This window comes from Canis lupus, chromosome 18, assembly GCF_011100685.1.
Source record: "Canis lupus familiaris isolate Mischka breed German Shepherd chromosome 18, alternate assembly UU_Cfam_GSD_1.0, whole genome shotgun sequence".
Taxonomy (NCBI): Eukaryota; Metazoa; Chordata; class Mammalia; order Carnivora; family Canidae; genus Canis; species Canis lupus.
Genome location: NC_049239.1, coordinates 41039602 through 41051391, shown reverse-complemented (window position 1 = coordinate 41051391; position 11790 = coordinate 41039602). Strand labels below are relative to the sequence as shown.

General features: G+C 33.8%; 1 protein-coding gene across 1 annotated transcript; it reads right to left on the bottom strand.

Annotated features, from left to right (window-relative positions):
* Positions 1–418: 418 nt before the first annotated feature.
* Positions 419–1349, bottom strand: OR4A84 (olfactory receptor family 4 subfamily A member 84). The gene is given in 2 exon segments (NM_001389104.1): positions 419–1250; positions 1252–1349. Coding segments are annotated over 2 exon segments (930 nt in total).
* Positions 1350–11790: the final 10441 nt, after the last annotated feature.

Genomic DNA, 11790 nt, shown 5'->3' with positions numbered 1-11790 from the left:
GCTGAGCTCTCCCTGACCCCAAAACTTGTCATTTTAACACCATCCTTTCTACCATTATAATGCCTTCTGAGACTAGCAGATTCAGCCAGGACCAATTGTGATAAACAAGTGAGAACTTTGGATTTTATTCCAAGGAAATATTGTTCTGTGTACATTATTGGAGAGGACAGTGCTATGATTAGGCATGTGTTTTAGAAAGACATTGCTAGCATTCCTCAAACCCATTCAACCACATGTGGAACCAGTTGGCAACTTTAGTGTACATATTGCAATCTGAACTACAGTGACTTGCTTCTTTGTCTCTTATAATGTTAGAGCTCATTTAGTCCAACTCCCCAAAGAAAGCTATGTTTTCCATAACATCTCAAATAATAAATGCTCTGGGAACACATGGTCAGAAGTGGAATGAATATCATCTTTACCTGAATTTCGTATGTGCCATTTTAGACCACACCTTCCACATGGCATTTCTCATCTCCATGTTTCTCAGGGTATAGATGAGAGGATTCAACAAGGGAGCAATCACAGTGTAAAACACAGAGATCTCCTTATCCTTGTTTTCACTCCCTGCAGGTAGAACATAAATATAGATACAAGGCACAAAGAATAAAATGACCACCATTACATGAGAGCTGCACGTGGAGAGAGCTTTGCGTCTCCCTACAGAGGAGTGGGTCCTCAGATTGTATAATATGAGAATGTAAGAAGCCACCAGGACAAGAAACACAACAACTGCCACCATTCCTGAGTTTGAAATCACTAAGATATTAACAACACGAATATCTCTGCACACCAGTTTCAAAAGAGGCTTCACATCACATATGTAATGATCTATCTGATTAGGACCACAGAAAGGTAAATTGAGTACCAAGAGCAATAGAGCAACAGAGTGCCAAAACCCCACACTCCAGGCCATGAAAATCAACAGGTTACACCTCCGCCGGCTCATGATGACCATGTAATGCAAGGGCTTGACAATGGCCACATAACGGTCTAAAGCCATGGACACCAAGATGAATATCTCCACCCCTGCCAGCAAGTGGGCAGTGAAGAGCTGGGTCATACAGTTGTTATAGGAAATGTTTTTTCTGGCTGCACCTAAGTCCCTGATTAGTCTGGGGACTACAGTGGAAGTGTAGCAGAGGTCCATGAGAGAAAGGTGGCAGAGAAAGTAGTACATTGGTTGTTCAATTAGATGGCTGCAGATGATCGTGAGTAAGATGATGAAGTTTCCCATTAAGATGGCCAAATAAGCAGAGCAGGAACAGGAAAAAGAACAGTAGCTCCATTTGTTTATTTCCCCACAGACCCATGAAAACAAATTCTGTGACATTGTTCTGATTTTCCATGAGGTTGAGGTGATTCCAGAGACACAACAGAAACTTAATTCATCTGAAATGATAAAGAATATGTTACGTCTTCAATAGTGTTTTTTAAGTTTTGGACTATTTATAAAAAAAAGATTTAGAGAATTTGTTACACTCTTATAAAGTCTTTCAGAGCAAGGGTATCATTATATTTCAAATTATATTTAATAAAAACATATATTATGTTTGAAATTATCGTAAACATTTTGCAAGCATTGAAGTCATAACAACACAATGGTTACTATTCTGATACTCATTTTACATATGAGGAAACAGAAAAATAGGTTGGTTCGCTAATTGCACCAAATCATTAAAGTATTAGGTAGCAACCTAAAATATCAGATGCCAGTATCAGATGCAATTTTTATGCTCTTAATGTCTATGCCACATTACTCACTGAGTAACTAGGCTTCCAGCTGTTTTCCACCTCCTTAAAAAATATGGGTCTTTCTCCATTTCTGCCATTAACTACCCATATAAGTTTAAACAAATACCATCCCTTCACTGTGCTACATATATTTGTGTATGTTGCACGTAGCTCTCATATTTCTTTTTTGTTTCAATTTTTTATTTAAATTTTAGCTACTTGATATATATGGTAAAATTGGGTTCAGGTCTGAAATCTAATGATTTGTACCTTACATGTATAACACTCAGTGCTCATCACAAATGCCCTCCATAATACCCACTACCTATCTAGCTTCTCTTCCACCCACCTCCTTCCAACAAACCTCATTTTGTTCTCTGTAGTTAAAAGTCTCTTAAGGTTTGCTTCCCTTTCTTTATTTTTTCATTTTTCCCTTACCCTGTGTTCATCTGTTTCCTAAATTCCACAAATGAATGAGATCATATTGTATTTGTCTTTCTCTGATTGACTTGACTTGTTGCTTATTTTGCTTAACATAATACACTCTAGCTCCATACACATTGTTGCAAATTGCAAAAATTCTTTTTCTTCTTAGTACTGAGCAATTCATTCTTCCCAATCCTCCTTCTTCAGCTCGTAGTGATACTGGATATGCCTGCCCTGTGCCAAGAGCGAAATAAAGTTCATTTAAGGTTATATTATAGAGGCTTATGATTCTGATATGATCAAGAGTAAAGAATAATGCTCCCCAAAATGGAAAAGAACAAGTTGTCGTATAAGAAAACAGATTATCAGTACTTTCATCAGTGAATTGGTTTTCCCTGTGCATTTTATATTCTACTACAATGGGATAGTTGAAAAACTCATGTTACACATACATTAAATGCAAAGGCAAAAATTGGTGTTTGTATCAATTTGTTCTGGGTTGAAACAATAGAGCTTAGCAAAGTTTTTTCTATGTATAAATTGATAATATCCAAACCTAGTCCTTATTTATGTGAAAGAATATGATTGATTAAAGGACATATATGAATTCAAGGATAATCTTTCATAAAATTGTAGAACAAAACTGTAGCAAGTTCAACTCTCAGTTTGGAATGTGTCCTGGACATTGGTGCAAGACTCGCCCCTTCCAATGTTTGGTCCAGTGTTGCTCAGCTTAGAGTGATTGAACATCAGTTAGGAAAACACAGATCCATAGGAAAACATTCTACAAAGCAATGCCCATAGAATCCTCTGGGAAAGTTCCTTTATGCATGAATATCCCCAGGCTCATCTTCAAATCATTTTCTTTGTGGTATTTATTTAATCAATAGAAACAAAACAAAACTTGTTCCTCTACTTCCCCCCCCCCCCCCCGATACAAACACAAACCACAGATATTTGCACGGTTTTGGAGTAAAGAATTTTGAGTCCATCTTTTAGCATATTTTTTATTTAAAGAGTTTCTTTCAAGAATCTCCCCTTAAATTTTAAGTTACTTGAGAACAATATCTGAGGAATTATTTGCAAACACTTGTCAACTACAGGTTAAAAAGAAAAAAGTTTCATTAGCTTCTTTGGAAGTGGGGATTATGACTAAGGCATAAGAGTCTATAGATAGTATAAAAATCCATCAAGGACAATTTGACATGATTTTTCTGCCTTTTTAGAAATATTTATTTATTTGAGAGAGAGAGCAAGCAGGGGCAGGGACAGGAGGAGAGAGAGAATCTCAAGCAGACCCCACACTGAATGTAGAGCCAGTGAAGGACTTGATCTCAAGATCCTGAGATCATGACTTGGGCTCAAACCAAGAGTCAGATGCTTAACTGACTGAGCCACCAAGGCACCCTGATTTTTTGGCTTTTTAAAATGATTTATCATATTTATAATAAAGTAAAATGTGAAGTTGAAAGGTATGGGCTGAATTATGTAATATATTTAGACTAAAATGTTTAAATATCAAATATTAAGTAATACTATATTCTAGGCATTTTAGTATTTAGTAAGTACTTTTCATATAACAACCATTTCACCTACACTATGACTTGATGAGGTATATTATTGTACTATTGTCCCTGTTTCGCAAATAAGGAAATTTGAACCCAAGGTTACACAAGCACTAAGGGGGAGTCTGTATCTAATCTTTTTCTGTATATCTTTAATGACTTCTCTTAGAAATAACCATGAAGAAAATTTATTCCAGAAGAATGTAAATGTAAAGATAAGATTTCAATAAGATCAAATTTTTATCTAAAATGAATTGTTAAAAATCCTAGTTTCTCCCAATTTAAATATACATATATATGTAAAAATTAATATATAAAAATACTATAGACACACACACACAGACATACTTACCAGGATGCTCACTTCTGCAGGATTTTACATCTCTTTGGAATGTCAAGGATCCTTCAGGCTGTTTTGTTTTGTTTTTTAATTTCTATGCCTGTGCTATACAACAGAAAACACATGTGGAATGTCTCTGACTCTCCTGTGAATCTTCCAACCAAAAGAACCTTTCAGGAGAGCATTACTGGGAATACCTTGAATTAAAAGCACAGAGGGGCCTGAAACTCCCACAGGCATTTTACAGTGGCCAATGCATATGTGGTTATTATTTGATAAATAAAGCTCACATTTTTATAAGATCATCGAAGCCCATATACGGGCTTGAGGCTTATTTTATTAATCTCATGAGAGTTATTACCTGAGTGATTCAATACTTCTCTAGTGTTATAGCACTGATGTAATATTATGGGTATCTGTTTTCCCCCTCTCTCCTATCCTAGAATAATTTCCTTAAAGACTGAGGTCTCTGTTGTTTTATCATGATACTATATATGTGTATATATATATATACTATATATATACACTTATATATATAGTATATATATATACTTATAAATATATATATATATAATAAGTATTGAATTTTTTTATCATTCCAATTATAACCTTTTTGTGATACTGGATATTACCTAGTTCGGGATGTGGTTAGAATTTGGAAACATGAAGAATCCTAAATCTGGGAAACGAACTAGGGGTGGTGGAAGGAGAGGAGGGTGGGGGGTGGGGGTGAATGGGTGATGGGCACTGAGGGGGGCACTTGACGGGATGAACACTGGGTGTTATCTGTATGTTGGCAAATTGAACACCAATAAAAAATAAATTTGTACTTAAAAAATAAAATAAAAATAAATTCATGAAAACTAAACAAGCAAACAAAAATGAGATGAAAACATATGGTACATCCATATTGTGTGCAGAGTTAGATTTTGACTCCATGCATTCCTTTGTCTACAATGCTGCAGTTAAAATTAGCCCTATTTAAAGATGGAACTGTCCTTATACATATACGTTTAACCAAATTCCCATGATAATTATGTTAATGAAATGTAGCAGAAACAAAGATTTTCCTTATAATAAAGGATACCAGGTGAAAGCAAAAAAAAAAAAAAAAAAAAAAAAAAAAAAAAAAAAAGAAAAGAAAGAAAGAATTTGAAAGGCCACAACGCACAATCATTTTCTCTCCTTATTTTAGTTTGTTTTTGTTTTGCTTTCTTTTATCTCCCTCCCTACCTTGGGTGAGAGAGACATAGAATCTAATGGGAACAGGTTGAGTAAATGATAGCCCTTAGTTCATACCACATGATTGTCATGGGTCCGTGAAGGTCCATCTAAGGTTTTGTTTTATAATATATTTTTCTTTCCTATATTGCTCATTTCCATTTCTTCTGCTCGCCTCTTCTGTGCACCCACCATACTCTAACACACTCAACTTCACAAAGCTGGGCCATTACACATTCCTTGGGTTCTCCTACAGCTGTACACATCATGAAAATAACCACTTCCAATACAGCTCTTAAATTATAGCAATTGTCTTCTCCTTGCCACTGGACTCCGACTCATACATGCACTTAATAATGCAGATTCAGAATGCATGAAACAAAATTAAGTAAATCCATATGAAAAAATATGAATTCATCTTCACAGAAGATTTCAGTGTTCCTTTTTAAATTTTTGAAAAATAAAGCAAGCAATACGTCAGGAAAGATAGAGAAAATCTAAACAATACTTTTAAAAGTATTGTAGACACATACATAAAATTATACATCTAACAAAGAATACATATTATTTGCATGTGTAGATGGAATATTTGCACAAGTATTATATTATTAAAAAAGGAAAAGCTGTAACCTCTATTAAAGAAGATACATTACATCAAATCTGAACACAACAAATGTTAGATCAAGATTTATGTATTATTATTTTTTGTGCAAATAGTTTAAAGATGTCTCTGTCAAATAACTTGCTAACTACTACACTAATCGAAGGCACAGTTCAATAACTGCACATAGCAAAAAATAAAGATTTTTAAGAAAACAATTTAGAAAAATCACTAAACAATCCAAAAACCACAATCCACAAAATATTTCCCTGATAAAGTCAGAAAAATACGAGGGTATTCGCTCTCACTACTTATATTCAATTTTTTACTCAAAAGACTTTTAGTAAACTAGGTTACAAAATAAATAAAAGCATCTTATTGAGAAAAGAAGAAGTAACACTCTATTAACAAATGACATGATATATATAGAAAATCCTAAAGACTCCACCAAAAAATATTAGAAATAATAAATGAATCACATTAAGTTGAAAAATAAAAAATCAACATATAAAAATCAATTGCATTTCTACAAAGTAACGACAAACCCTGAAAGAGAAATTAAGAAAGTGATCCCACTTACAACAGCTTCAAAATCAATAAACTACTTAGGAATAAATTTAACAAAGCAGGAAAAACCCTCATAGACTGAAAACCATAAGACATTGATGAAATGGATTCAAAGATACACAAATAAAAAGAAAGATAATCTGTGCTCATGGATTAGAAAGATAAATATTGTGAAAATATCCATATACCTCAATGCGATCTATAGATTCAATGCAATTCTGATCAAAATTCCAATGGCATTTCTCTCGGAAAGAGACAAAAACAATCCTTATTCTCTTTGGAACTACAAAAATACCCTGAATAACCAAAGCAATCTTTGAGAAAGATGAGTAAACCTGGAGACATCCCAAACCTGATTTCAAGCTGGATGACAAAGCTATAGTAAACAAACAGTATGATATTGGCATAAAAACAGTACATGGAACAATGACACAGAACAAAGAACCCAGACAAAAACATACACACATATAGTCAACTGATTTTTGACTAGGGTTCCAAAACACACAATAGGGAAAGAACAATATCATCAAAAAATAGTTTTGAGAAAACTGGATATCCATATGAAAAAAATAAAATAGGACATCTACTTCACAAAATCATAAAATTAAATTGGAGTAAATCAGAGGTAAATATAAGACTTACTACCATAAACTCCCCAAAGAAAAAAGAGGGAAAAAGATTTTTGACTTTAGTTTTGCAAATTATTTCTTGGATCAGACAGAAATAAAAAGAAAAGAAAAAAAAATAAAGAAGAAGAACCAGGCAACAAAATCCTAAAAACAAATGAGACTATATCAAATCAAAGAATTCTGCTCAGAAAAGGAAAGACACAGGACATTGAAAGGCAATCTACAGAATGGGGGAAATATTCACAAAACACGTAATTGATAAGAAGTTTAAAAAATCATAAAATACAAGAAATGCATATTGAATTATTGCAACTTAATAGCAAGTAAATAAATAAATAATCCAATTGAAATTGGGCAAAAGACCTGAATAGTCATTTTTTCAAAGAAGACATATAAAAGGCCAAAGAATATATGAAAAGGTGCTCAACGTCATTAATGGGAAGTGTAAATCAAAACCACAATTGAATATCACCTCACACCTGTTCAGACTGTTATTATAAAACAAAGACAAGAGATAACAAATGTTAGCAGGAATGGGAACAACAGGAAACTCTTATACACTGTTGGTGGCAATGCAAAATTGCATGGCCATTAGAGAAAGAATATGGTCAGACTTCAAAAACTTAAAAAATGTACTACCATAGATATGATGTACCAATCCTACTTCTGTGTATTTTTAAAAGACTTAAATTAAGCAACTTGGGGGTTCCTGGTTGGCTCAGTCTGTAGAGCATGTGACTCTTGATCTCAGGACCTGGAACTTAAGCTTCACCTTGGGGGTGAAGCCTACTTAAACACATACAATTTAAAAAAATTAATAACATGACATATCTGCACACCCATATTAACTTCAGCATTATTCGCAATAATCAAGATATGGGGAAAAATAAATGTCCTTCTATAAATGAATGAATAAAGAAGATAAATATTATTTGACCATTTAAAAGAAGAAAATCTTGCCATTTGCAATGTCATTGTAAATCTGGAAAGCATTATGCTAAGTAAAAGAAGCCAGAAGGGGAAAGACAAATACTGTGTGCTACCACTTACATGTAAAATCTAGGGAGAAAAAAAGAGAATAGTTAGAAAATTTATTCTAGCTAAATAAAAGAACTATATTAAGCTCCCATAACAAGGCTATGTGGTATTGCTATAAGGATAAACATATAGATCATTGAAACAATAGAATGTCCATAAATAGACCTAAATGTGTGATTTTTTTTACAAAGATGTCAAGGTAATTCTATGAAGGAAAGAATAGACTTTTTTTTCTACTAATTATGCTGGGTCAATTAGATATCCATATGAGAAAAAGAATGAACCACAGATACTATCTCATACTAAACACAAAATTTAACCAAAAATGAATCTGACATTTAGATGTTAAAAGAAAAACCTATAAAATTATGAAAAAGAAAAAAAAATGTGAAAAAGAGTATTTTTAACCTTGGGGGTGGATAAATCTTTATTAAATATTGCAAAATAATTATAAAAGATTTAATTATTATAAGAAATTATCAGAAAAATGTTAAGATTTTAATTCTTTTTCTCGTTAGATGTTAATTTTTTAAATATGTAAAGGTTATCCTTGCACTAGGAAAAAGCTATATATAATAAGACATACACTTTATAAACATTTTACATTATATAAAATTTGTATATGTAATTGATATGTAAACTATATAAAAATATAGCTTCTATCTATTTTAATATATGATATATATAGCAAAAAGACCTATACCAAGAATATATAAAGAATGCTTAGAGAGAAGGAATAAAAAACTGAGAACTACTATTTTTATGTTGTACAAAGGACTTGGAAAGAAATTAACGCAAAAAGATATGCAAATGCTGAGTCAGAGGGTAGTTTTGTTTTTACCCTTTTGAGGAACCTCTGTACTATTTAGAGAGGCTGCACCTCTTTGCATTACCACTGACAGTGCAGAAGTGTTCCCCTCTATCCACATCCTTGCCTACATCTTTTCCTTCTTGTATTGTAGATTTTAGCCATTCTGACAAGTGTGAGGGGATTTCTCATTGAAGTTTTGATTTGTGTTTCTTGATGATCAGTGATGTTGAGCATCTTTTCATGTGTCTGTTAGCCATCTGCATGTCATCTCTGAAAAAATATCTATTCAAGTCTTCTGCCCCTTTTCTGTTGGGATTATTCTTTGATTGTTAAGTTTTATAAATTCTATATATATTTTGGATGCCACCCAAAAATCCAGAAATTGTACTACTAGGTATTTGCTCAAAGAATACAAAAGTGGGCTGCCCTGGTGGCTCAGCAGTTTGGTGCCACCTTCAGCCCAGGGGTGATCCTGGAGTCCTGGGATCAAGTCCTGCATCAGGCTCCCTGCATGGAAACTGCTTCTCCTTCTGCCTGTGTCCCTGCATCTCTCTGTGTGTGTGTGTGTGTGTGTGTGTGTGTGTGTGTGTGTCTCTCATGAATAAATAAATAAAATCTTTTAAAAAGGGAAAAGGAATACAAAAGTACTAATTCAAAGGATACACGCATCCCAATATTTACAGCAGCATTATTTACAATAGCCAAATCATGGAAATTGTCCAAGAATCCATCACCCCATAAATGGATAAAGACGATGTGTTGGATTTGATGTGGTATTATATATATATATATATCTCCATATATATAATCATATATATATATAACCATATGTATAAAATGGAATAATTACTCAACCATCAAAAAGAATGAAAACCTACATTTGCAATGACATAGATGGAGCAAGAAAGTATTATGCTAAGCAAAATAAGTCAGTCGGAGAAATATAAATACCATATGATTTCAGTCATATGTGGAATTTAAGAAATAAAGCAAAGAAGTATGTGGGGAGGAAGAGACAGAGAGAGGGAGGCAAACCAAGAAACAGACTTCTAAATAGAATAGAGAATAGAGAACAATATGATGGTTACCAGAAGAGAGATGGGGGGGGGATGTGTTAAATAAATACGTTGGGATAAGGAGAGCACTTGTGATGAGCCCGATAGATTTGAATCACTATATTGTACACCTGAAACTAATATTACCTTGTATGTTAACTAACTGGAATTTAAATGAAAACTTAAAAAAATATGGAAATAGCCAAAAATAACATGAAAAAAATGCTCAGCATCATTAGTCATCAGGGAAAGCAAATTAAAGCCACAATACTATATCACCACATACCTCCTTGAATGACTACATGGAAAATAACAATGCCAAGCAACAAGAATGTGGAACAATTCTTGTTTAAAATTAGAATTTTCTGCTTGTGTTGTGATATCTTTCCACAACTTTAATGTTGCCTAGTATTCCTTACTGACCAGACCATGAGTTCCAGAGATTTCTAATTAGGAGCCTATTAGAGCTTCTGTTTAATTTCATTCTATTGATTTTATGCCCTCATTGCTCTAGCTCTGATGCAATTAATAGCAAGTTTCCAGAAATGTTTTAATATTGTTAGGGAAGCAAAAGGTCTTTCTGTGACTTGAGTCAACAGGTTAAGAACATCACAGGACTCCACACCCAAATTATGCCATTTTCCTATTCACATTACCTTTAGCCTTCTTGGAAACCAAAGTTCACAAAAAGAAAGGGCATTGTTGCATGGTTGGGTTCCCAGTAGAGGGAATGCAATTCCTTATTCAAAATTGGGTGTTTCTCAATCATGTCTCTTCAGCATACCTGCTTCTAAGACAAAGTCTTTCCATCACAGGAGATCATTCCAGAGCGAGAAAGCAGCAGCTCTAAGCCAAGGTCCTTGAATATTTTTGGAAATCTCTTTAAATATCCCTGCGATGCCAGAGGAAAATATTGTGGGGTGTTTGCATTTCCAGACCAAGATTTATTACAAGAATGACCAATTGGAAAAAAAAAAAAAAAGTGTTTCCTCCACATTTCTTGTCTCTAGCCTATGGGTCCAGAGCCATCTGGAGACCATTTCTCCACAGTGTTTCAAAATAATTCATTCTAAATTCAAATCCAAGATTTTCTATGAAGAAATTTGAAAAAAAAAAAAAAAGAAATTTGATGCTTTAGGCTAGAAGGAAAGATTTAGATCAATAGAAACACTTTTCAAGAATCGTTAATTAGTATCTAATTGCCTAAATAGTCTGTGTCTGAGTGTGTCTTATCTTTCATATCAAAAGTTTACTATCCAAGAAAAGGTCAATTTGAAGGTGTAATTATTCCTGAAAATCCCTAAATATCATTGAGATCATTTGAATCTATGAGGTAGGGTTTTCAGTAGCATTTTAAAGACTGGTACTTTCTATATATAGTAAGCATTATGTTTCAACAATTTTAAAAAAGAAGATGTGGTTTATGTATACAATGGAATATTACTCAGCCATTAGAAATGACAAATACCCACCATTTGCTTCGACGTGGATGGAACTGGAGGGTATTATGCTGAGTGAAGTAAGTCAATCGGAGAAGGACAAACATTATATGGTCTCATTCATTTGGGGAATATAAATAATAGTGAAAGGGAATAGAGGGGAAGGGAGAGGAAATGGATAGGAAATATCAGAAAAGGAGACAAATCATGGAAGACTCCTAACTCTGAGAAACGAAATAGGGGTGGTGGAAGGGGAGGAGGGCTGGGGGTGGTGGTGACTGGGTGGTGGGCACTGAGGGGGGCACTTGACGGGATGAGCACTGGGTGTTATTCTGTATGTTGGTAAATTGAACACCAATAAAAA